The following is a 27,616-nucleotide window of genomic DNA, read 5'->3' as shown; positions in this document are numbered from 1 at the left end:
GGGCCGCGTTTATCCTATACTGTTGACTGTCCAACTTCAGTCATATTCGAACACATTTCAACTATTTTTGCAATCCTGAATGTTTTAAAAACGCAGTTTTACTAATATGTTTCTCAGCGACAAATTCATTGACACTTGTTATTTTCAAGAAGGAACTTTGCCAAAAAGAGCTAAAAAGTAACTATCATTCTAATTTTAAACACTAAGGCACAGGTAGGTCAACTACCTGTCTGTCTACCTGCCACTCTCGGCACCCATGCCAATCATCGCGGCAAGATGAAACGTAACGTTGGAAGTTTGACGTCGTACGGATTAATAAAAGTTTACGGAATTTGGAACCGTTAAGAAAACAATGAATTTAAATCGAACTTTGCCAACAAATCGCCAGGATCTAACTATAATTTCAATTTGAAATATAAATACTAAGACACAGGCACCTGTTCGTCCATCTGCCACTCTCGGGATTTTTTACAATTATCATGGGTATAATAATATGCCTATGGAGTAAAGCTAAGACCACTAATTAGTTTCGCGTGGTAATAATAACCTTAAATTGTTAAGAATTCTTACAAATTCCCACACGTCTTATTTTGTTCTCCACGTTTCAGAACGCCGAAGTGACCACGTCGGATGACGAAAGCGGCAGCAAACGGTCGGTGCGTTTCATCGAATCGACCGAAACAAAGGAAAAGCGCGACGTGTGCGACGGGGCTCCGGAAACGTCCCTCGAAGAGGGATCGTCTAAACAGCTGCAGCTGGAACCGACAGACAAAATCGACAACGCTGCCAACAAGCATCCGACTGAGAATTCCAGTTCGCCCGAATCAACGGAAATGATGCTGACGTTTAAACTTGGAAGCCACGTGTTGATTTCCAACAACAGCTTGAAGCCGAATTCGGCTGTAAGGCAGCTATTCCCATGCGCCCAGAGTTTGGCCGCAGCCCAAGGAGTCAGGGAAGAAGAGAACTCCCAACAGGTTCGAGACCTTTCGTTCCTAATTATCACATGGGGTCGCTATACTTTTTTTTTTTAAACAAATTTTTTTTCGTATTTTACTAGGAGATTAGCATATAAGTGAAGAGTTTTGAAACTTAAGATTGGTATGATATAGATATAGTTCAATAAGTATAAAACTTAAAATGTAGATATTCACAAGATCAGTGAACTGCAACAAATATACTGGAATAGTCACGCCATTGGAAGTAAAAATGCATTTTGTTATGCAAATTTTATTTAGTGTTATACAAGGTAATTTAATTTGTACTACACGAAATGTGCACAAAATACAAGGTTTTCAAGAAGTTTTATTTTTCGGATATGTGAAGTAACTTTGTAAAATGATTTCCATACTCTAAAGGAAGTCCCAAACAGTGTTGAAAGTATCAAAGTTGAACTTTGTCTGTGATCAAAGATTTTTCACATTTAGATATTTTGAAAATGTAATCTATAAAGTTGTTCGGAAAGTCATTTCGTTTTTTCCCGTCAGAGGACTTAATTACGTTTTTTCGAAACCAACTTCACACTTAAGCCGCATAACCATTATATGTCTTGAGAGCTGATATTGCAAGGCTTGTTTTTGGTTGGTGCCCTTTTAAATATGGAGAGCAATAAGCAGCATTTTCGTCATATTTTACTTTTTTACTTCAGAAAAGGTAAAAATGCTGTCCAAGCGAGAAAAAAATTGACGGATGTGTATGGAGAAGACGTGTTAACGGCAATTTTGATGTCGAAGATGCACCACGGTCTGGAAGGCCGGTCGAAGCTGACAAAGATGCGATAAAGGCATTAGTTGATGCAAATCGGCGAATAACCACACGAGAGATCGGTGAGAGATTAAATTTGTCGAATTCGACTGTTTATGGCCATTTGAAAGGCATGGGCTTAACCTCGAAGCTCGATGTGTGGATGCCCCATGTCCTTACGGAGCGAAAATTGTCTCGTCGCGTTGACGTGTGTGATTCGCTCCTCAAATGTCAAGAAAATGATCCATTTTTGAAGCGGATTATTACTGGGGACGAAAAATAGGTTGTATACAACAATGTTAAACGCAAGAGGTCATGGAGCAGAAAAGATGAACCGGCTCAAAGCGTGTCAAAAGCCAATATTCACCAAAAAAAGGTGATGCTCTCCGTTTGGTGGGATGTCAAAGGAATCGTTTTTTTTGAGCTTTTGCCGGACAATACAACGATTAATTCAGAAGTCTATTGTCATCAACTGGACAAATTGAATGATTCACTTAAAGAGAAGAGGCCCGAATTAATCAACAGGAAGGGTGTAGTGTTCCACCAGGATAATGCGAGACCTCACACAAGTTTGGTCACTCGCCAAAAGCTTTTACAGCTTGAATGTGACTGCAACATCCACCATATTCTCCAGATCTGGCGCCTTCCGACTACTACTTGTTCCGGTCCCTGCAAAATTTTTTGGATTGTAAAACCTTTACCTCAAATGAAGATGTCAAAAACCACCTGAACCAGTTTTTTGCCAGCAAGGACCAAAACTTTTATGAGAGGGGAATTATGTTACTGCCAGAAAGATGGCAAAAGGTGTTGGACCAGAATGGCCAATATATAATTTAATAAAATATTTATTCATTATACGAAAACTGTCTTTCATGTTCCCCAAAAAAAACGAAATGACTTTCCGAACAACCCAATAATTTTAATTTTAACATGAATAAGAATTATTTAAATTATATCGGCAAAATTTACATTAGTTTGTAACACAATATTTTTTAAATTACCAATTAATGTACTTTTTATTTACCTATCCAATTTGGTTAGGTGTCCTATATCAAACTCGTCGTGTTTTCGGTTTTTCGATAGGACAGCTTAAAATCATTCGATAGATAATTAAAAAGTACAGTCTTTGATAAGGTAAGCAATATGAGGTTTCATTTAAATTGATCTTTAAGTTCTATTCTCTTAAACATGCCATTAGATCAGGATACCCTTTTGACCACTCTGTATATCATGGAAAGCCTTTTACAATTTAGATTACAATATCCATGTCCATGGTTACATTATATAGTAGATTTGGCTTATATATATTAAATTTTCTGATTGCTATTTTTAAAGGTTACCATAAAACTTCACATAATTCAGAAGTAATATCTTTTATATATAAATACCGCATTTACACCTACTGAATATTACACGAACTAGTTTTGTTTTATAAATAAATAATAACCAATCGAATAATTTTTCAGAAAATAAAAACTATTGGTTAAATTCACATATTTACTATAGAGAGAGATACTTTTGTAATTTAAATATTTTTGAAATAACACTCCAGAAAAATATTGCTATTTTCTGACTGTTATTTTTTTTAAACGACAGAATATTTTCAATTTTGTGGTATATCGATGTGTATGTGCTTGTTTTAGAAGATTTTTTAAAGACTTCTTGATTACCAAATAATAATGGATTAATATTTTTGGAGAAATATATACTTAACTAAAAATAATAAATCAACGAGGATACCCCATTCTCACATGTATATAAATGGGCTAGAGAAAGAGAATAATCCGCAGTGCTAGCCGTTGTTTTCTATTGTCAAATTTCGCTTTTTTTAGATGGAGTTCACTAATAAAGAACGGTTAATGACAAAAATATTTTCAAGTTAGGTTTAAACCTATTAAAAAATTATTATTTCAAGTACTTGGCCGCTTTACCCAGACAGTATATTACTGAAATATTTTTAGACGAATTGATTTTCTTGTCCTATCTTAAAAGCATTTTTCAGAACTTGAATTAACACTTCTTTAAAAGCTCGATTTAATTTTTTTCTTCGAAATATTGTTATATTTATTAAAGGCTATTATAATTTTTTTTCTGAAATGAAAAAAAAAGTGGACCAAAGTTGATGTTGAGAAGGAGAATTTCACAATAGTCTTAACTCTTTACTTCCTGATCTTGTCGCTTTTACTGGGTATAAGACCAAACTTAGGGGGGTTATTTTTTGTCATTTTAATGCGAAAAGTGTGAATAAGTTCTACGAACTTTTTTCGATAGTTTCCCAACTCCATCAATTCGTCTACTGGTTTAGCATTGCTTCGTCATATATATAATATCAAATTGAAAGCTGTATTTTTGGAATCTTTTATTTTTCTGACAATAGCAGACCAATTTTAATAAAATGCGAATCGTACGGATTCGCAATCAGAACGAACGTAACGCCTTTGACGTGATATTCGCAAATACCTGACGCATTTTCATATTCCAAAGTCGAGTGCCTATAATAAGATTTTCGCCATTCGCGCTTGCAGAGGCAGAAAATCAATTTGCACCGGGAGCAGCATTTATTTTCTATTAAAATACGTTGGAGAATTAACGCGATGCTTTTCGTGCTCGACGACAACAACTTCTACAATTACAATATCCCAGGCTGCCGACGTTATCGATCTAGCTCGTCCTGAATGATGATCCGTTCTTCTCCCGCTAACCTGTAGCACGCGCTCTCATTTATCATCGGCTATTTTTATTCAGAAAAATGCGCGGCGCTTGTTTAATAAAAACGATGATGGTGTTCTGTGTTGTGCCTTGCCGGAGCGATCTAAATACCGGATACAAAGGATTTTGAGACCCTGTTTTTTCCTTTTGTAAGTCAGGCTACCTAACATTTATTGTAGAATATTATTATAAAATAACACAATATTTAATAACGAAAACAAATACAAATTACGTACAAAGTAAAACACCTTGGTAGTGCTTATCCAGCTACATTAACTAAACAATTCTAAGATTTCTCTTGTGTTGGTTGTTTATAAATCAAACTTGCTGACATTTCGCCAATCATATTTTTGCCTTCTTCAAAGCTTAACTGAAACTGGCTCGCGTTCTACTCTGTACCTGCTTGTTGTATTGTTTGAAGGTGGCGGAGCTAAACGCTAAGCTATATTAAAAAAATAAATAAGAAATAAAAGTTCAGATTTTCACGAAGTTATATATTTTCACATGACAATTATTTCGACAACATCGTGTCTTTATCAAATGTAATATTTAAAACAGGTCCGTACTTTGCTTAGAATTTAATTATTTTGGGTTTTGTTAGGCAAGATACTAAACAATATTTATTTATTTATGTATGTATTTATATTTAAAGCTAAAATTAAATTACAAATTATATTTATTACCTACTTAAATTACTTCACATAATATTATCCTTTAAAACTGTATGCTTTAGATTTTTTGCATAATTATCACAGACGTATTCCTTTTGTAGGTTCAAGCTTTGTAGAACCTCAATTAATTGCTTTTTGGTATAATCTTCCATCATCCAACCATCATTAGAGCCAGCATGCAAAAGAGTTATTCTTTTACCTCTTTTTGATGGCGCGCTTGGACCCTTTTCCGGGGTATCATAAGTGTCGAACCAGGTTTCATCCAAGTAAATAATTGGCCTTTGTTGTTCTCTGATAATCCTAATTTTTTCTAGATATTCCAGTCGACATTTCCGAATTCTAAAAGATTCCATTAAAATCTTTCTTTTTGTTAATTTTTTTAGATTTAGAACCCATGTGTTGAATACACTTCCATAAGGTAGTTCTGCCACATTTAACACCGGTTTCATCTTTTTCAAGCCTCCTAATTAAGATATCTAATGTAGGCACGCTGTGTTCCTCGTATAACTGGTAAATTTTACGCCGTATTATATCTTGATCACTTTCATCTACACTCGAGAAAATGTCAGCATCGCTTCTTTTTTTCCTCGCTGAAATGGGATTATTCACAATTTTCTATACTGTTGGTGTTGGAATTTTCGTCAATGTGGTCGTTTCTTCTAAATATGCTTGCTCGCTGGGACCACGTTCAATGAGAGTCAAATAAACATTGTTTATAACTTCCTTAGTCTCAATAGAATAGTGTTTTCTACATTTGGGAGGGGGCATCTCCTGAGATACTCTTGACTCGCACATATTTTGCATAATTCGCACACGATTTCAATACACGCTGTATTACACATGAAATAAGAATTATTACTAATAAACTTAAAATAAGTAGTATACCAAACCAAAGAATATTAAACATAGGTAAGTATAAAATTATTTTCTATTACGGACCACAATTTTACCTGAATTTTAATTCCTAAAATTTAGGTAATAATCTTGTTGCATTGTATGATAATGACAACCCTTGGATAATCCCATTCAAAACCAATTGGTCACTTTCTTATATCTATGAACAGACCATACCTGCTACTATATATACCGAAAAGTGGCAATAAAACCATAATTAATGTTGTTGTGAGAATTTAAATTCAATAAAGGAGAGGTATTTAAATCTAATTGATCGTTAAGCAATACATTTGAATGTCTCATTTTCTTCATCAGAATCTGGACTTTTGTTTTTAACCGCTCTTTTATGTTTGTTAATGCGTTTCTTGAAGGATCTACCTGTTTGTCCAATATAAATTTTAGGACAAGATCTGCATTTCAACCTGTAGACACCTGATTTTTGTGATTTTCGACATTTCGTTTTATAGTTTTTTAAAAAAAATTCTATTGCGTTGTTAGTTCAGAAAGTTATTTTTAAACAACATTTTGGCAAATGTTTTGAAACTTTTTCGCTGAGTTCTCCTATGTATGTAACAATTGTTTTAAATTGTTCGTGTTCTGTATTAAGTTTCGGATAAATAGAGTTTACTGTTGTCTGTATTTGTTTTTTATTTATAATTTTATCCATAACGGACGGACTGTAGCCGTTGTTCAGTGCAATTTGTTTAATGATATTAAGTTCTTTGTTGTAATTTTCTGTTGAGAGTGGCGCACCAGGAAGTCTGTGTATCAAATAAAGAAATGCAGCCATTTTGTGTGTATAACGGTGATTTGAGCTGTTATGTACGACTGTGACCGTGTGTGAAAGTTTATGGTAAATGGAAAAATCTAATTTGTTTTGCGTTTTTGTAATATTAATTTTTTAGACTTAACTAAAAAATTAATAGAGTTCAATCTCGATAGCGAATTTTATACGATTATGTAATGAGTTAATGTAATTTAAAAAATAATTCAATTGTCTATCCGTTCAAGCAAAGACATTATCCACATATCTATACCACCACAGAAAACTTTTACTTAAAGGATGTTCTTGTATGATATTTCATACATTTCATACTAGAACTATCCTTTACTAGAGCATCCTTTAAGTAAAACTTTTCTATGGTGGTATGGACATGTGGATGATATCTTTGCTTGCTTTGTTGAAACGGACAGATAATTGAATTCTTTTTTAAATGACATTAACTCATTACATAATCGTATAAAATTCACTGTCGAGATTGAACAGGATAACTCTATTAATTTTTTAGACTTCAATATTACGAAAACGCAAAACAAATTAGATTTTTCCATTTATCATAAAGCTTCACACACTGACATAGTCATACATAACAGCGCAAATCACCCTTATACACACAAAATGGCTGCATTTCACTCTTGTATACACAGACTTCTTAATAAGCCACTCTCAACAGAAAATTACAACAAAGAATTTAATATCATTAAACAAATTACACTGAATAACGACTAAAATCAGTCCATTATAGATAAAATTATAAATAAAAAACAAATCCAGATAACAGTTAACTATATTTATCCGAAACCTAATACAGAACCGAATAATTTAAAACAATTTCATACATAAGAGAAAACAGTTAAAAAGTTTCAAAACATTTGCCAAAATGTGGTTTAAAAATGGCTTTCTGAACTAACAACGCAATAGGAAAATTTTTAAAAAACTATATAACGAAATGTCCAAAATCTCAAAAATCAGGTGTCTGTCTACAGGTTGAAATGCGGATCTTGTCCTAAAATTTATATTGAACAAACAGGCAGATCCTTCAAGAAACGAACGAACGAATTAACGAACATAAAAGAGCGTTTAAAAACAATAGTCTAGATTCTAATTATGCTACACACTTAAACACAGAAAAACACAATTTTGACGACAATTTTGTTATTTTACATACAGCCACAAAGAGTAGAAAATTAAATTTATTGGAACCCATTGATATTAACAAAATGAGACATTCAAATCTATTGCTTAACGATCAATTACATTTAAATACCTCTCCTTTATTGAATTTAAATTCGCACAACAATATTAATTAAGGTTTTATTGACATTTTTCGGTAGTAGCAGGTAGTTTGTAAATATTACACTTGATAAAGACACGGTATTGTCGAAACAATTGTCAAGTGAAAACATATAATTTCGTGAAAATCTGAACCTTTAGTTCTTATTTATTTTGTTAAATGGATTTGCATCAACTAAAAGCCACCTCAGTTCAATCTAAGCTATATTTCTGAAAGGTGAAGGTCTGAATTAAGTTGTTTAGTTGCTTATAGATTTTCATGGATTTATGGAATAAGATTTGATGTTCGATTTAATGATTGTGTTTGGCAACTGCTCATTACTTGGTGTAGTTCCTTGTCGCACATGCTGTAAACTCCTGGTATCTCAAATGGAATTTTGTCTTTGACAGTTCGAAGAGGTTGCGAAATTTTTAGACAAGTGATTTTGAGGTTATAAGAACTTTTGATATGTGGTCAGTGATGTATTGAATGTAAGAAAGGACAACAGTTGCTTTCGGACTGATTGTCTTTGGAAAGTTGTGATGGAGTGTATTGTGTGATGGGACACTGTAATATCTCTAATGTGATTGATTGATTCTGGTTAAGATAGTATCACGGCTCTGTAAACAAGAGGGTTAATAACCAATGATTTTTGGGCCGGATGGTGATGCCATTAAGGTATCGGTCTGTGTGCGTTGGTTTTCTGTAAACAGAATGACCCAAAATTAGATCTATGGATAAGAATAATATTTGTAAATAGTATTGCAGTAGCCTGTGGAAGTTTTTTTAAAAAATTAACCAAACACAGATGAATTTAACATATTATTCAAGGCATTGCCGCCCTACTTTAGGCAAAGACGATATTTCGTGCATTACCAGTGTTGTTGTACGACAACGTTAAGTTTGCAAAAGTGCACAAAGTGAATCTTACAGAAACTCTAATTCTACTTGAAGAGACATCTCTGATTCTCACTCGATGTTTTCCAATATTCTTCAAAAGGCAATAAATTAATAATAACAGTTAACTTTTATTTAAGATTACCGTTCAATATCACAGACAAAGTACAACATACCCAATAATTTTGAACTTTGCCCAAGGTGGGCCGGCAATGTGACACAGCTAGGTATAAGGTACTTCGTACTATGTCCACAGCGAAAGTATCTCTGTCACGAAGCGTAGCAGGTTACAATTTAAATGTTAATGAGTCAAGATTTTACTGCATTAATATTGTTTTTTTTTTGTCTGGGTAGGTCTAGTTATTGATTTTTTAATTCTTTAGTCACGGGTTTGGAGCAGACGGATAAATTTTCACTCAGTGAATTCGTTGCAGTTTGTGGAAAAAGTACATATACTATGCAACACGTTTTATAAAACTTGTGACGTGATATACTGTATATCTACAGATTTAATAGACATCGGATTAAAAAGTGCGAGAGCTGAGAGTTTTGATTTAAAGTTAATATTTATTATATACGAGGGCGGGGTGAAAATTTTCCTTCCTGACCAAGAGTTGGCGCCAACAAGTCTATTTTTGGAGCGGCGTCTTACAGTACCATTTTTACCAAGCATGTTATATGTAGTTCCAGCCTAGTCGCTATTTTGCGTTTGTGACCACATTGCGCTAGACGCTTCCGTTGTTTTCGTGAAAAAGGAATAATTGGAAAAACGTGCTGTCGTCAAATATTTCTATTTGACTAGGAGACTCCTGATCATCATATTCAACTATTAAGCAACGGGTTTCGGAATTAAAAATGGGTCGTGTGAGCATCTCTGACGAGCCTCGTCCAGGATGGCCCGTTGAAGTCACAATTACAAAAATGATTGAGAAAAAAAAATTTTGGGTCGATTTATAACTTGGGTACACCACTATGCTCCTGATAATAAGGAACAGTCAAAACTGTGGGTTATAAAAGGGGAACCAACTCCAAAGAAGGTTAAAACAACTAACCAAAACTAAAAAACTGCAAAGAAGGCTAACAAAACAATTTTATCGGCAAACAAGCTTATGGCTACTGTTTTTTAGGATTGATTACCTATATAAGGGTAAGATTGGTCAATACCACGCAGAGTAGAGTTATTGCAACATTTGAAGCACGAAATGCAAATTAAACGACCTTATTTGGCGAAGAAAAAAATTTTGTTTCAACATGATAACGGATCGACGCAGTCGTCGATTGTTATCATGCCCAAAATCCACGAATTGAAGTTTGAATTGATGCCATAACCTCCCTACTCTCCAGATTTAGCCCCCAGCGACTATTAACTTTCTCCTAACCTCAAAAAATAGCTTGGCGGTAGAAGATTTAATATAATTTAATTTTAATTTAATATAATTGATTTAATATAATTGATATAACTAAATTAGAACACGGTTATGAAAAATGCATCAGTGATGATGAAGAGTATGTTGCAAAATAAAAATTAAAAAGATAGTCTTTCTTGCTCAGACCGCAAACTTTTCACCCCACCCTTGTATAATGAGGTTTTTAAATGTTTTTTTTTCATAATACGTGAAATTTGTAGGAGCGGAAGTGAGGGGTATAAACACCGTCTCGGATGACTGGTTCCCAAATTGGTGACAGGTAGAGGCCTGAGTCGCGATTAAGATTGTTAGGTTGTTTATAGATTTCTATATACTCTCGGATTTTTCGTTGGAAGAAGAACTGATTACATGCAAGAGGAGTTTATTTGCCTTAGTCGTAAGGCTCTTTCATGTTCTTTGATCCTAGTTGATATTTTGCATCCGGTCTCTCCAATGTATTCTGTGCCGCATATGCTGTAAACTCCTGGCGTCTCAAATGGAATTTTGTCTTTTACGGACCGCAGATGTTGAGAGATTTTTGGACAAGTAGTAAATCTGGTTTTGACGTTATACTTCTTTAGAACTTTTGATATATTCGCGATGACTGGTGATAGTGGAGAACCCATAGCTGTTCCCGACGTTTGTTCAAAAATTTGACCATTATAAGAAAAATATGTTCCCGATAAGCATTTTTCAATTAAGGTGAGAAGGTTTGATTCCAGATTCTCGGATTTTAATATATCTGAAATGATGTCGAGAGTTTCAGGAATAGGAACTTTGCTAAAGAGGGATTCTACGTCGAAGCTAACTAGAATATCTATCTGTTTATCTAATGTAATGCTTTTTAATTGTTCAATGAAGTGAAAGGAATTAAGTACGAAACTGTTAGTTTTCCCTCTAAGGGGTTTTAATAAGGAAGCTAGATATTTTGTTAGAGAATATGTTGGAGAGCCAATGGTGCTGACAATAGGTCGAAGGGGTAATCCAATGCAAGTGCAATATATAAGCAAGTACAGAGTAAAATACGAGCCAGTTTCTGTCAAGCTCTAAAGAAGCCAACAGGATGATTGGCGAAACGTCAGCAATTTCGACTAAGCAAAAACCGACGCAGGAGGAATCCAGAAGTTTTGTAAAAAGCATTACAGTAGCCTGTGGAAGTTTCTTTGAAAAATTAACTCTTTTTTTGTCGAAATTCTAAACGAACACGTAGAATGTAAAACGCGATCGTCGAGGGAGGGCTTCCCAAAATATACCAGCAGCGCACCCCAAACAAAATAACACGCCACCAAAAATTACATCCGCTGCGACGAATTCCGCTCCGAATATTTCAGAAACATCAAACGAATTTTAAAATTTTGAACGCTAGGTGGGCGTCGTTCTTCCGACCCCGCGGGATTTAACCCCCCTGATGCGCAAGATTAGGGGTGTGTAATAATTAATTATGTTAAGCTCGCTAAAAGGACGCTCAAGATTGGAGAACGCGATGTGTTGCTTTCGAGAGAACTCGAATTCGGCGGAGTGTGTTTGCTCGTCGACGCGGAATATATGAGTTTATTCGCGAAACGCGAACGTTTTAATTGGGCCTCGAGGGTCCACGAAACGATTGAGACAATCTAGTAAGTTTAAGCGTATTAAAACTTCCTTGTTTAGATTTGTTTATCTAACTACGCAGAAAAAAAAACGTGATCGAACACGTAGATAAGATTCGCAATGCTGAGAGTTTTCTTTTATTGTACAGGGCGCCTTAGAAATACAAAAGTATTAAATTTGCTGAATTTTGGATTTGTATATTTTTAATCAAAATTTCGAAATTTAAAATTTTCGTATTTATTAAATGAAATAAAACAGATTTCTTGAAAATCATCAAATCTATTTTAAATTTCAAAACAATATGTATATTTAACATTTTATATTCAAGCTTTTAGTATTAATAATGGGTGTTTTTTTTTCGACGTATAGAACTTTAAGTTGGCATTACTGTTCAAGATGGCGACCGATTTAACAGCTGTCAAGTGATTTATTCTCAGTTTGGTTTGGCAATTCATCATGAATAGAGTCACGCCTTAACAACGCTTGCAAATAGTGCAATTTTATTTCGAAAATAATCGTTCTGTACGGAATACGTATCGCGCACTACGTCCATTTTATCGTCGACAAAATCATCCATCAGAGCAGTTAATTCGATTAACCATGGAACGTTTTCGCATCACGTTCACTCTTATTGATAACTCGCATCCCCAGAGACGCCGTACGGTGCGTACAGAAGAAGCTATTGCTGCTGTAGAGCGTAGCATTGAGGAAGACCCGAATGAGTCGATCCGCCATCGAACACAGGAATTGGATCTGTGTCTATCCACTTTACGGAAGATTTTGCGGAAGGATCTTGGTTTACGTGCTTACAAAATCCAACTCGTGCAAGAATTGAAGCCAAACGATCATCAAGTAAGGCGTAGATTCGTCGAATGGGCCCAAAACGAGATTGCCGTTGTTCCCGAATTTCATAAGCGAATTTTGTTAGCGATGAAGCGCACTTCTGGTTGAATGGCTACGTCAACAAACAAAACTGCCGAATTTGGAGCGAAGCTAATCCTCAAGTGTATGTCGAAACACTTACATCCAGAAAAACTGACTGTTTGGTGCGCTTTATGGGCTGGTGGAATCATTGGTCCGTACTTCTTCAAAAACGATGATAGCCAGAACGTTGCAGTCAATGATGATCGGTATAGAGCTATGATTACTAACTCTTTCAGTTCTCAATTGAATTACCATGATGTCCAGGAGATGTGGTTTCAACAAGACCGCCCAACATGTCACACAGCTCGTGCCACAATCGATTTATTGAAAGGCACGCTTGGTGACCGCCTAATTTCACGTTTTGGACCTGTGAACTGGCCTCCAAGATCTTGTGATTTAACACCGCTAGACCACTTTCTGTGGGGCTATGTAAAGTCGTTGGTCTATGCGGATAAGCCACAAACGCTTGACCATTTGGAAGACAACATTCGCCGTGTTATTGCCGATATACGGCCACAAATGTTGGAAAAAGTCATCGAAAATTCGACTTCCACATTGGACTACATCCGCGCCAGCCGTAGCGGTCATATGCCAGAAATCATATTTAAAATGTAATGCCACAAGATTTTCTTTCGGATAAATAAAATTCATGTTAATCGAATAATCCATCGTTGTTTTATTGCAACTTAAAGTTCTTTACATCGAAAAAAAAACACCCCTTAAAATGTGTTCTGAAAATGAAAAAAGAACAGATGACAAAATTGATTTGAAGACGACAGAGAAGTTATTGACCGTATAGTCAATCGTCATCGTGTTGCTTTTCGACGGACCGTCCCCCGTAAAACTTTAACGATTTTATTACCTATTGTTATTGGATAAAACCGTTGCCAAAAAATTTATTTTTATTTGTGTGACTAGGCAGGGGTGGACCATGTATATTTCTTTCTTTCTGATGTATTTCTTGAGTGTTGACCATTTGTGCCAGTGTTGAATAATCGTTTTTACTGTACGATTCGAAAAAGTTAATTTACGAGAAATCATTTGTCGCTTGATGCAAAACAGGTTGTGAAAAATGTGTATGAAACTTTAATCAATAGAGAACTTATTAAACAAGAAGCTTTAAAAAAAACCTTCCTACGTACAAAAGCACCAATATCGTCGATAAAGGATTTCATTAATAATGGGAGAATTGAAGAAAAGAAATAAACGTACCTAGTGATTTTCAATCTCACCGTATAGACAATAGTGATCAGAACCTAATAATAAGGAAAATATATTGTCCTTACAAAAGCGAAGTTGTTCCTACCTTAGATAAACTGAAAAAGAAGCTAGAAGAATATGAAACCAATATAAATAAGGAAGAAAGTATAAATAAGAAATAAGCCGTGTCGCCCTCCATAGAGTTGTTTGTAAAATGGGATTTAAGTACCGCAAAATAGACAAAAGGCAAGTAGTAATGGAATCACCCAGATAAGGGATTTAGTTACTTTCAAGAAATTAAAAGATTAGAGAGATTAGACAACAGATCCATAATTTATCTTGGTGAAACATGGCGCGAAACACACGACACTATATCCGAAGGATGGGTTCATTCTACTCAAAACTGTCAGACGAAAGCACCTTCAAATAAAGGCAAAGGGTCAGAAGAACTGCTTCATCATGAGGATACAATGCCGATCTTTTTGAAAATTAGTTTCAAAACAATCTTTTAAAAAATATTCCAAATAACAGTGTTATTGTCATGGATAACGCAAGCTACCACAACCGTCTGCAACGCAAAGCACCAGCCCATCAAATTCAAAAACTGAAATGAACAAAAAAAATTTTTGGATGTCATAAATTCAAATTCAATTAAAAAGCAGCATGTATGCAATATTTGAACTGAATAGGCTGGGAATACAGTTCTACAGTCGTCCTCCGTATCATTGTATGTTTAACCCCATAGAGCATTTTTGGAACCAAATAAGTAGAAACCTTTGAAAGTCCGTTCCTAACGTTCTGTCCTTTAGTACCTACCGGATCCTAGTTTTATTGCCGTCGGCAGGTAACTTCCATGATTGCGGGCAAAAGCCAGTACGATGAAGATTCATACAAACTTTACGTCCTAAAACTGGTACGCAAAAGCTTTTATAAAAGGAAACTAACCGCTATTAGTGATATAATTGTATGTTATGTAGGAGATAACAGTTGTTTTAACCGAAGATTCTGTTTATTCAATGGACTGAATGGCGTAAAACAGTTTTTGTTTTAGAAATTAAACATTTATGACGGTAACGTTCAAAATTATGAAAAGAGAATTTCGAGGCGTTAACAAAGTAATAAATTGAAATAAATAAATGCATAAAAGGATTTCAATCACCGTGATGTGATGCATTTTACAACTTCACTGCGGAGCTTTCCAAAGGTTAATAGAGTTTAAGTTTAAAAAAAATAATGGAGCAATTAATAGGACGACAAAGAATAGAGTTAAATTGGAAAGTATATAACATCTAAATCCCTGTCCCTTTATTTGTATACAAAATGCTTCTGATTCGTTAGGATTGCTTATTGATTCTTATATTTCTTATTGATTATTCTGAAGATAGGCCAGTTTTATGGTTGAGATGGGAAAGATAATGTAGATTTGACAATAACAACTTGGATTGAGAATTTTATAATTTCTCCAACCATTTACTTGTTTATTTATGTTATTAGGTTCGGTCTGATTTTAATAAAAATATTGTCATTTTTCTACAGCTGCCATAAGTTTCATATTTAAAAAAAAATTAATTGTGGTCACTGAATTTTTCCAAAATTGCTCTCTTCATTTATTGGCTTAGAATTGGATGTTCCAGAATTGTTTTAAAATGGCGATGTTAGACGATAGTAGAACTCGGAGTCGAGAGATTTTAACGGCCTTGTAGGATTATTTTGCGCGACGAAATATGAAACCGATCAATTTTCGTTGCAGTATTTGGTAACCGCTGAAAGTCTTCGCGCGTTCGAAGAAGCCAAACGCTCCAAATTGCCGCAGATCGTTCATACCGGCGAGAATGACGAAAACATAAAGCGAGCGATCGAGAGGAACACTTTGCGTCGCTCTTTGATTAGATACGAACCCCGAAGCAAGAAGCAAGCTTATAAGACTGATAATTCGCTAGTTGAGAGAATAAAGCAACTCACTTGCGACGTTGACGACAATGTTAATCACATTGGTAAGCTATTTCCTACCTTACGGTTTCGTTTAATATTGTGCATTGCATCTCAAAGTATATCATGTTGCCTTTTGAGTGACCCTACCCCAATAAACCTTTAACTGGACCCAATTTCAAAGTCGGTTTTTCCAGAAACACCCTGTAGAATGCAATAGCGGTGGCAGCTGGTTGTCACCTGGAATCACATTGGAGCATGATATTAAAAATACGCTGTCTTAAAACGAACGCTTAAAAAGAACATAAAGATTTAAAAAATAATATCTAGTGAGGCCTTGTGCAATGGCACGAAAGCGCAATTTGCAGATCAATTGAAGGCTGTCAATGGCTGTTCTGTGATTACGTGAGGGCCCTTGCAGATTTCATATTTGTTGAAAACGCCGCCTTTAATGCGCACAGATATATCGAACATATTCTCCAAAGTGCTGTTGTTACCTACTCTCATTTTATCGTTTTATGGTTCGGCCAACTTGCAGTCTCGATCTTAATTCAATTGAGCATCTATTACTACGCATTAGTAGTAGTCTTAGTCTTAAAATACTTTTATTTTTTAAATCCTTATGTTTTTTTTTAACTTATGGTTTGATGTTCGTTTGTTGTGCTTTCACAGCTTAGCATGTTCGTTTTGAAATAGTGTATCTTCGAACAAGGATAATCTCTATTAAAAATACAAAAAATTCTTAAATTAAAAAACATCAAATCACATCAGTTATTCACGGTACACGGTTTTTGTTTTAACAGTATTATCTTTATATCATTTTAAGACTCTGTCAATGGTGACCAACACGAAATACTTTGAGACAAACTTTACCGGGTATTTGCTACTCGGTAGTACATTATAGGTATGAAGTGAAGCCCTCAAATCCAATGAATTTGATATTGCACGTTACATAACGGCCATAATACCTCTGAAATAAGTTTTCAGTTACTTAAATTCAGAACTTTATTGATTAATATTTCGACATTGGCATTCGGTCGTCAGTGTATGATCAAATTAAAGTAAGGACGAGAGAAGAGCAACAACCTTGTCCTTCTCCACACAAATTTATTGTAAAATTCTTCTTTTATAAAAAGACAAAGACCAAAGGTCAATACTAGTAATAGTAAATGTTTCGAGCACTTAATTGCTCATTCTCAGCTAACTCCTAAAATAACGCATTTGGAGTGTCAAAAGAGTAACTAACCAAGCGGTAAACCGGAGTCCCAAGGGTTAAACTCACTTACAAAAAAAATAAAAACAGCATTCCACACTGAGCAGAAGTCTCGAACTAATATGGCGTAAAAAACAACGCTGAAGACTTTTATAGGATCTTGAGGTAGAAATAAGTGGTGGAAAGGCAATAATTGCTGGTTGAAAATTTTAATATTAAATTTTTGGAAATTTATTTGTTTTTAATTACACTAAGTTTAGGTGATTTCATTATAATTTGATGGGCAACAATACCCCCCCAAAATTAATATGTAGGATGACAAAGTTGCTCTTTTATCGCTTCAGTTTACTGAAATTTTGAATAAAAACGTTTACAACTAAGAAACTATAGACTAATTCAATTATTGTAGCGGGGTTTCCATTAAAAATAAAAAATCCACCCAAAAAAAGATATAATGCTTAATCTGTTTAGCTCTAACTATGTAACTATCTCAGCTTTGTAATCATATTATTTGAAATAACGTCGACGCTGTCAGTTTTACCTAAAATCGGACGAACCGTAGATTTTCAAATGCCACGTATAATACAAAATCATTCGATAGAGCACCAGCCGTCTGAATCGTCCACCGAGACGTCGGAAGACGTCCCGGATAGTAGCAGATCCAGTCCACCCGGCGAAGAATCGAGGAATTCCCCGGACGTAAGCACTCTAGTCAACAAAAGTCTCGACAAAAGTTTTTCGCCGTCGTCTTCGTCCACGTCTTCCTCCAACTCGTCTTCGATGTCTTCCGCCTCGAATTATCACCATTTGCGCAAACTTGGTGGTGACATGGGAATGTTGCCCGACGGCAAGCATCGCTTGGATACTATTCCGGATATACAAAATAATTACAGGAGGGATGCGAAACCGCTGCCCGATATTGGTGAGTAAATTGTTTTACGATTTCGATGTCGTTTACTGAACCCGTACAGTCTCATATTTAGTGTAAATGATAATTTTGGCTATAATTTTCGAAAATTGTGCCGAAGTGTATATTTTAAAATCTTCGTTTTATAAAAATACTAAATATTTTTCGGTCCCATTGAAAATTTTGTTAGAAAACGTGAAATGGAAATATTTGACAACAAAAAAGATTGAAAGAAAGAAATATCTTTCGTCAATCCAAAAATTGTCTTTATTATTATCATTGTAGTTGGTTAGGCTTTTCCATGTTTTTATTTTTTCTATTTATTAGTTGGTCATCTCGGAATGGTTTATCTCAAAAAGTTGATTGTTGTTTTTTTTTTAAAGCATTGTTTGCGGTAAGTGTTATTCAAAAATTTCAGATATAGTAAAATCGAATCTTATCATTAGAAAACACAGAGACTACCAAAATGGTTGTGAAAAATAGTTTTATTAACTTACGTAGTACTTTGATGGCCATATCACATTATTGTTACAAAAATTATATTACAGTAGGTGTAAAAAAATGCCATTATATTGATTAATTCGGTAATTAATAATAGACTAAACTTTATCTTATTAGTAACAATATTAAACAGTTCAATATTTTACTGTCTAAAATAATTTGTTGAGGAACAAAAGGAAAGCCAGCCAGTCCCCAGGAAGCAGTAGCGGAATCAGTGGGAGTCAGTTTAAGGACTGTACAGGGAAAATGTAATTGTCGGTGCTACTTCGACCTCTAGTACTCATTCTCGATCCCACCAGTCCTTGTCCTTACATATCTTTCGCAATAAGATTTCACCCCAGCTCATATTAATTCTATTGCGTTAAACTGGCAACGATATAGCCGATTGTTCAAATAAACTTCCACAGGCTACTGTAATACTATTTAAAAATCTTCTGGATTCCTCTTGCGTCGGTTGTTTATGAATAAAAGTTGCTGACGTTTCGCCAATCATCCTGTTGGCTTCTTCAGACCTTAACTAAACTGTTTGAAGTACGATGTTTACGTCATATTCTATCTACGGCCCATATTCTTTTTTAATTTAATTAATTAATTAATTTAATTTTTTCAATTCTAGGCAGTTTGTTGCAACTTCCGGAGTGCCCCAGGGTTCCAATCTTGGGCCATTATTGTTTTCAATATTCCTAAACTATCTATCGGACAAAATTTCCTGTGACTTTCTACTCTTTGCAGACGACTTGAAAATATATAAATCTATTTCTTCCTATGAAGACTGTGTATTGATTCAGGATCAGCTATCAAACATTTCCGATTGGTGCGTACAAAACAAGCTCACTCTTAACGTTTCTAAGTGTAAAGTATGTGCATACACAAGAAATCTTCAAACCTCGTTATTTTTTTATAAACTAAATAACATTACCTTGTCCAGATGTAATTCTATAAAAGATTTGGGCGTTATCTTCCATTCGCAGCTTTCATTTTCGGAACACCTCGACTTCATAGTTGGATCTGCCCTTGAGGTTCTTGGTTTCATTATTTGTAACTGCTCAGCGTTTTATAATGTTCTTTCTCTAAAGATAGTGTATCATTCGTTGGTTAGGTCCAAGCTCGAGTATGCGTCGGTAGTATGGGCACCTATTTACTCAACTTATATTCGGTCACTTGAGTATGTTCAAAGGAGATTTATAAAGTTTCTTGCTTTTAGAGTGGATGGTTTCTATTCAGGGAGGGGTATTGATGGTGGTATTTTGCGGGGCAGGTTTAATATTCAAGCCTTGGATTGGAGGCGGTTTACGGCCAGTGTAATATTTTTACATAAGTTATTGCATAGTAATGTTGACTCGATGAGTTTACTTGCGCAAATTGATTTTCGTGTTCCGCGGGCTAATGCAAGAAACATTCTTACGTCCAGCTTAGGGATTCCCCGAACAAATTTATTACGTAGGTCCCCACTGTATCAGATGTGCTCGCATTTCAACTTACTTAGTAAATATTGTGATATTTTTAATGATAGTTTACCAAAACTGATTAGAATTTGCAACCAGCACTATATCACTAACGGTTAAAGTCCATATGTAGGTAGTTACAGTTTAAGTAGTTCGTGCTATCTTGTTCTCGTATTAATATTATTTTTCGTATATGTTCACACCTTTTGTTAGTTGTTTTCTATGCTGCTTCTTTTGTTTAGTTTTGACTTTATAAAATTAATTGTTTTATGTATTTTTGTTATTGTCCTGTAATTGGTAACTTCTGTTGGGCAATAAAATCTATTATTATTATTATTATTATTATTATTAATTGGATTTTGCTACCGAAAAGATTTCTGATTTTAACATGTTTGATAAAGGATTTAGTTTCTATTTTTCAAGTTATTCATAAATATCATTTTTTTGTGCCAAGGCAAAGTAGATTGTTTATTTAAAATTTTTGAATGAGACTGTGAGTCTAATAAACGAAGCATCTGAATTTGGTGTCAGTTTTCCATTGCCATTTTTCAAATATTTCGTAGTTCATATAATAGTCAAAATATTTTCGTGTTGCCGGGAATAAATCCTGTTATAACCAGCATGCAAAATATTAAACAGTTTTTCCTCAAAAATTCCGCTGTTCTGTTGTGACTTTTTACATACTTATCTTTCCAAGATAACCACCACCAACCACTCACTTCCTACAAAAATCTTTGGTTACAGTCCTTTTTATCGCGAAAACCTAACATTCTGATTAATATTTATAATTCTTCAAGTCCAAAACCCAAAACATTTTTTTTTAATTTCTTTTAAATCTGGGAGAGGTACATTGGTTTTGGATCCATATAAACCGTGAATCACACCCTTTGGCTTTATTCATTTACTCTTTTGATATTGCATTTCATGCACCATTTTATGCGCAACCGTAAGACTAATTTCCAATACTTTCGCCACTACTCCACCACTATGTCTTTCATTTTCAAAATATTTTTTGTTTTGCAATGCAAAAGCTTGAAATTTGCTTTTTGTTATTCATATTGCCGTAATTAAAATTTTTTTAAACCCGCTTATTGGCTTATCTTTTTTTTTCATTTCAAGATTATATTTATCTTACGAATTTTATATGGTACGAATAAACACGATCAAAGAGGATCAAACGTCTGTTTTTGATAAATCGTAAGACCTTCGACAATATAAATATTTTTCCATTACTGAAAAGTACTTGACTTGACTTGAAAATTTTAAAATATTGATATACGCAAAATGTTTCTTTGAAGATGGACTCATTGTACCGAAACACCAGTAATAATAAAATTCCTGTTAAGACTCTTATTAAATCATAGATCAGGTTGCTATCCTCGAGTTTAACTGATGTGTATACCAATTTGCCTCTCCATCAATTGCCCCTTATAAAAAACGCCAATAACATTTCTCCTTTATTTTGCTTTAAGGTTGACACGTTATCTATTCCAAGTGTTATATATATTATATAGATGGCGTCTAATATCACTCCAGAATCAGGAGACAATGTCCATAAAGGCTTTGACCTCAAAACGGACGGCAAGGGCGACTCCAAAGTATTCGATTTATTCGAATGCCCTATATATTGCCGAGATCTAATAAAAACAGAATTATTACCCCCTCGCAGTGGTCGTTTTCCGCAACGGAATCTTCCAAGTAATAAAATTTACTTCTTCGCGTTTACGTTAAGCCTGGAGGAATTTTAACCGTTTTAAATGGGTATCCATGAGGGAAAATTCATTTTACCGACGTATTTTCTGGATTAGGAGCGAATTTTCATTAATCCTCTTTTATGGACTGTATGAGGTCCTCATAACCAAGGCTCCCGATTTATCTCTCACACGGTATGATTAGTGACTGTGGCAGATGAAATAAAATTTGCTATTTCACCAATGCAGTTTGTATTTTGAAATACAGGGGGTCCTCACAACCATGAGGCTACCGATCCATCTCGACCGCATCCGGCAGGAATTCCAGACCTCAGTCACTGTGCCATATCAAACAAAATTAGCTCGTCGTCGACTTCCAGCGAATCCAGAAGGCAATTTCTATCGACGCTTGCTCCCCTTACCGCTTGCGTGTCGATGGGTATCGGCCACGGTGATGATTACTATTACCATTTGAGTAACAGTCAACCATGTGAGTTAGTCGATCGACTTCGTATCATTTGTAAAAAAATTTTTTTGACGTAGGTGATCGTGTATCGGTAGCGAGTTCCGGTACTGAGTACAGCTTGGAAGATATTGACGAGGGCTTGAAGAATGAAGAAGAAGATCACAAACGTATCGCTCCTGACGTCTTGGTCGGAACACCGTCAGCCTCAGAATCTGGAGATGAATTGGCGCTATTCGTTCAGCAGGACGCGAGCAGGATCGAAAGGATTAAAAAGAAGTGAGTTTATCCATGCACCATGTGTCAAAACTAACATGTAAAATAATGGTGTATTCTAACCATTCATCTCTCCTTTGACAATAAAATAAATTGAGTTCAAATACAAAGGAAAAACAATTCGTCAAAATAAAACGACCCCGGGCGATGTTCGACACATTCTTCTATCGCCGATCCCTCAAAGACGTCCTCTCGTCCCCTTCGCTTTATTGTAAATCGAGATTCGTCTGGATTTCGCTTGTTTTTAAAATAAAATGTAAATTCAAAGTGTTTCTATACACCTTGCCCGACTCGAACGAACGTTTTACAATTCAAATTCGCCCCCGGGTAATATCGAAGGCCGGGAATATTTACGTGTCCGCAAATGTATTTCTTATGTTAACTTATAATAATATCGCCGCTAAAGGAAGCAGTACGCTGCAAAACACGTCGATTATTTTAAAACTCGCGATAGGTGGCCATAACTTATGCCAACAGTATATTTCCAAGGACATTTACGGCACAACTGAAGAAAGTTCTGGGTATGATGTTTCTCTTAAAAAAATATGTAGATATTATATACGAGGTACGCCTCTTGATCTTATAACCTCGTGTACTTGCAAAACAGGCAACTGTTTGTGGAATACCAGCAAGACTATTCGTCATTCGAAACAGTAGTAACCGGTGTCCCCCAGGGCTCAGTCCTGGGCCTGCTACTATTTATAATTATATTTATAGTTTCTTGTCTCCTAATCACTCCGTGGTATTTGTCGACGATTCATTACTTACTTCATCTGCTAATAGTGTCCAAGGACTGTCCATTGAAGGAAATATGTACTAAAATAGGGTTAACGTTGGATTCACGAATCATAATATAGGTGGCCATAACTTATGCCAACAGTATATTTCCAAGGACATTTACGGCACATCTGAAGAAACTTCTGGGTATGATTTACCTTCTGTTTCTCTTAAAAAAATATGTAGATATTATATACGAGGTACACCTCTTGATCTTATAACCTCGTACTTCTTGCAAAACAGGCAACTGTTTGTGAAATACCAGCAAGACTATTCGTCATTCGAAACAGTAGTAAGCGGTGTCCCCCAGGGCTCAGTCCTGGGCCTGCTACTATTTATAATTATATTTATAGTTTCTTGTCTCCTAATCACTCCGTGGTATTTGTCGACGACTCATTACTTACTTCATCTGCTAATAGTGTCCAAGGACTGTCCATTGAAGGAAATATGTACTAAAATAGGGCTAACGTTGGATTCACTAATCATAATGTTGGTTATAATCGGCGGCTCTGAAACCGATTTCTAGTAATATTGACGTGTGGGGTTTACGTTATTTTGATATTATTGAACAAGCAGAGTATAATTTCTTCAAATATTTGTTAATGTTGCCGAAACTTACTGCTCGCTTGCGACTAGAGTGTAATACTTAAAATGTGTCTAAACCTTTTGGTCAAGTTACTTACATAGACTCCCAAGGCATTTGTTGATTGTTTTTGCATTCTTAACGGTTTTCAGGAAAATGTTTCAAATAGTTTCTTTTTTTGTTGTTATTGTTTTATTTTTTTTTTCAGTAGATGTTCTCATAGAATTGACCTTATCGTTATGTAAATATTACCCTTTAAAGATCGTCGTTATAGGAATACTTGTATTTGTTAATAAACAATAAATAAAATTCGAAAACGAAAGGAACAGTTAACGCTAATTCTGAGCTTCAGGCCTAGGTTCAGACTCTCTAGATGTGATGCGTTATAACGTCATATATTTTTTGCTCATACTAGATGTTTTTATGTTATGTTTAATATACCTCTGTTATGTTACTTTTTATGATTTGTTCTTATTATACCTTTTTCATATTTGGCCACAAAAATCCGAAGAAAGTTCTATTTAAATTTTTAATGTGGGTAGTAGTTCAGAACTAGAAAAAAACTCTTTTGGGTCCTATAACTTTTTTTCGGAAATAAGTGTGCTAGCAATTAATGTATTATGTATTTAAATATAAAACTTTAATCCCATTAATGCTTTAAAAGTGTTGTCTGGAAATTGAGAGATTTTTGGAAACTTACAAGTCATATAAATAAAAGTCGCTGACTGTAGTAAATCCTTTATAGTAATTTAAACTGCTGTTCTGGAGTAATTAAATAAAAATAACAAAAACACAAATTATAAACTCAAGTTGGTAGTACATTGCCTACTGATAATATTTCTTTGTGGTAATTGGCAAACACCTGTCCAATCTGTTGATGGTCAATGAACATCCGTTTGCCACAGATTTTGACATCTAGACGACGTTAAAAGACATACAGTACATTAAATATGGACATTTTGGAAATGTCCATTTTATTTGCTAGATGTCAATATTATGCTTAGTTATTATCAATGGACATAAATAAATAAAAATCAATTAAGTACACCAGTGAGTTCGCCTCGTATACTCTAAAGTATACATTTTACCACGAACCAAAATTCAATATAAAGTTATATTCAAGCAAAACAAAAAATATAAAAAACACATCTAAACATCCTATAAAATATAATAAAACTAATATTTGGTTTAATTAACTAAATATGTTAAACAATGGATGATATATCTTTTCCATGTCAATTGGAAATCCCATGGACGTCCATAAAACAGGCATAGAAGTTTGTACGACAAATGTATTTTAATGGACGTCATTGGACGTTTCTGCTGTGTGTGCAAAAATTAAAAAATATATATATTTCAATTCCTATAAATTTTGAGGCATTAGGCAAATACACAACTTTTAAAAGTTGAAAAAGTGGCCACTATATAAACCAACTGAAAGTATGCTCCAAAAACTGGATTTTTTTTACGCTACGTGTGTTGTGCTGAAAATGGTCAGATTTACAGCAACCTACAAAACATTTTGAGACAAAATCTTCATTATAAATTCACCGTAGATTACTGCGTGCTAAACTGCCAAAGCTGGAGTTGGCCGAAAGATATACCGTTTTTCAACAAAGTTTTGACTTCAGAATGAGTTTAAGACCCGCCTGTTGTAAAGCGGAAGGAACCATTCTTTTCAGCACGTGTACCACAAGCCGCATTTTAAGATGTTAGCCGGTTAGAACCGCGCCGTGCGGACTGTGGTATTTTAAGAGTAGGGAAATTTTCATTTTTTACTCCCGTCTGTAAAATATCTAATTACCCACTGATCTAGAGTGCGGGAAGCGTCACTTTGCCACGTCAGTTTCATTTCCCATGAACCCGAACCACTTCGGATATTTCCGGGATTTTACCGCACGGTTTTGGAAGCAATCGGATGTTTTCGGAGATATTTCCCACGCTTTGAATTTTGACGTTTGTCAATTCTGGCGGTCATGTCAGTGAATGCATTCGTGTTGTTTTGCGAAAATGTACCCAAAAACTAACGGTCGTAGAAAAAGTATAGTATGCAACACGATCGGTAAACTTTTTAACTCACTCGTTAATTAAAAACTCGCTCCGCTGCGCTTCGCTCATGTCAAATAAACTCGTAAGTCAAATGCCGTTTACCGCACATGTTGCATAATATACTAACAATTAAACTTTTCTATTAATTCATATTAGTGTGTTTTTTATAAATCTTCCTAAAACAGTCAAAGAGAGGTAGAGGTAGCAGACATCTTTAAAAAATAGTTTTCTGAAAAATTGTTTCATTCCACCAAACAGTGTTGTGATGGAGAATGGCAGCTACCATTCTGCACAAGCGGAAAAAATACCGAATTTATTGATTCATTCAAAATTTTTTGGTCGCAAATGATGTATTTTGAAAATTCAGAAGTAGTTATTGGAAGTTCTTAAGACGGCGATGATAGCGGGACAGCTGAGACCCAGTTTTAGAAGAAACAACACCCCGCATAAATTTAGGTCTGGGGCAATAGAATTAATTAGAAGTGAAGTAGAAAAAATATCTGCTTCTTGTTGGAAAAAATGTGTAGAACATGTCACCGAAGATGAAAATGTTTACATCAGTAGTGGCAGAATTACATAGTGATTATTTTGACGTAGAATAACTGTTCTTTTAATAAATATTGTTTTAAAGCTAAATTTACTCGTTCATTTATATTTATGATAAACATTTTAAAGTAAGAATGGATTTTTCGCTGCATGAACTAATAATAATCGAGGAATCTCATCGATGAAACTTTACACAAATCCGTCAGCTTTCAGCATTTGTATGCACGAAGTACCGAAGTACTGTTCTGGAACGTCATTGTGGAATTGCAAATCAATTTATCGAGGGTTACAAAGAGAGGCAAAAAATTGCCAACGTTACATAACGGATTATATCGTAACAACGGTATATGTTTTGAAGAACTCTACTTATATAACGTAGGTATCGTGTCAAAGATAAATATAGACAAGTATAATTAACTATCGCTATAGTGAAATGAACTTTACACAAATCCGTCAGCTTTCAGCATTTGTATGCACGAAGTACCGTTCTGGAACGTCATTGTGGAATTGCGAATCTATTTATTGAGGGTTACGAAGAGAAACCCAAGCGAGGTAGGCCTGGAGTCAGACCTTTACAAAAATTTATCAAAGTTAAATACCGGATTATGTCGTAGGCGGTATATCGTTAGGCGAACTATAACAGCAGCATTCTGTGCAAGAGGTTTTTATAGAGTGCTCAAAGCAAGATTCGAAATTATATTAGTGTGTTTTTTTACCAGTTAACAGTTAGATGTACAAGTGACCACTTGCATTCAATCTACTGAATTTATCCCAATATCTGTTAATATAAGTAATTAAAAAAATAAATAAAATATATGCGTGTATATACACAAATAATAATAATATAAATAAGGAATACAAAAAACACAACGTTCGCTTCGCGGGGTGCATCTGTATCCATAGACATTGCAAATATGTAATATGTAGATAACGTTCGTATCACTATTTCAGATATCAACCCGTAGAGCAGCCACAAAAAGACAAAGACGAAGACGACGAGCACGACGACTACGGATTCAACAAAAGACCGAGCGTGCGCGGCATTAAACCGCGTTTCGGTACCACCACCGAGATCCTGCAGCAGATCCAGAACCAACTGCAACCGCCGTTGCCTCCGCCAGCCAGGGTAAGCATCGCGTTCTAAATGA

General features: G+C 35.0%; 1 protein-coding gene across 1 annotated transcript in view; it reads left to right on the top strand.

Moving 5' to 3' along the window:
* Nucleotides 1-27,616, top strand: part of LOC132696321 (uncharacterized) — a 175,958-nt gene that overhangs the window by 144,059 nt on the left and 4,283 nt on the right. Inside the window, exons 9-14 of the mRNA XM_060661075.1 lie at nt 609-977; nt 15,839-16,082; nt 17,832-18,152; nt 22,043-22,264; nt 22,318-22,516; nt 27,420-27,594. Of these exons, the coding sequence (XP_060517058.1) occupies nt 609-977; nt 15,839-16,082; nt 17,832-18,152; nt 22,043-22,264; nt 22,318-22,516; nt 27,420-27,594 (1,530 nt within the window). The remainder of the gene's footprint in view (nt 1-608; nt 978-15,838; nt 16,083-17,831; nt 18,153-22,042; nt 22,265-22,317; nt 22,517-27,419; nt 27,595-27,616) is intronic.

Source organism: Cylas formicarius, unplaced genomic scaffold (genome assembly GCF_029955315.1).
Source record: "Cylas formicarius isolate icCylForm1 unplaced genomic scaffold, icCylForm1.1 PGA_scaffold_1__22_contigs__length_36826433, whole genome shotgun sequence".
NCBI classification, from domain to species: Eukaryota; Metazoa; Arthropoda; class Insecta; order Coleoptera; family Brentidae; genus Cylas; species Cylas formicarius.
Note: the sequence above shows the minus strand (reverse complement) of the source record. Positions and strands in the feature narration are given on the sequence as shown.